The 629-nt window shown below is 32.0% G+C and overlaps 1 protein-coding gene across 1 annotated transcript in view; it reads left to right on the top strand.

Annotated features, from left to right (window-relative positions):
- Positions 1-381, top strand: part of LOC109844412 (probable acyl-activating enzyme 16, chloroplastic) — a 4,889-nt gene extending 4,508 nt beyond the window's left edge. Inside the window, exon 5 of the mRNA XM_020413421.1 lies at positions 62-381. Within this exon, the coding sequence (XP_020269010.1) occupies positions 62-66 (5 nt within the window). The 3' untranslated portion in view covers positions 67-381. The remainder of the gene's footprint in view (positions 1-61) is intronic.

Genomic DNA, 629 nt, shown 5'->3' on the forward strand with positions numbered 1-629 from the left:
CTCTCACTACTTACCCATTATCCAACTTAGCATTCATTTCAATCTTATTCTTTGATGTCAGATTGATAATGGTCTGATGACTCCAACCATGAAAATAAGAAGAGACAAGGTTGCTGAGCGTTACAAAGAATAGATTGCGAACCTTTACAAGTAAAAGGTTATATGGATGTTCTGCAATGGGAGATCTTTTACATAGTGTAGAAGTAAGCTGAATTATTTGATATGATTTGTGTCTAGTGAAATAAGTCCTTGTGCATCATTTAACATATAATGTTTCAGTGATAGCTAGTGTAATATCTTTCCTCGATAAATCGATAGAGACCTGGATTGGGATTGTAAGTGCATATTTGTAACAATAAAAGTAATGCAGACTTCATGAGATGCAATTTGTATACTAAATTAGCTATTGTCTATGTAAATAATTTATGTTACATAGTATTTTGGTGAATGTATTATTTGAATATAATTGTATTTGATATTGAAATATAATTACATTGAGTTGGATATGAACATGATTTGGTGTTGGATATTATATAGCGTGGAACGTAGATTCTGCACACACAAAAAAAAAACTATAGCGGAGTAACCTGGACGGAATTCTATCTAGGTTGCTACTGTAGCAACAATAG

Source organism: Asparagus officinalis, chromosome 6 (genome assembly GCF_001876935.1).
Source record: "Asparagus officinalis chromosome 6, Aspof.V1, whole genome shotgun sequence".
Taxonomy (NCBI): Eukaryota; Viridiplantae; Streptophyta; class Magnoliopsida; order Asparagales; family Asparagaceae; genus Asparagus; species Asparagus officinalis.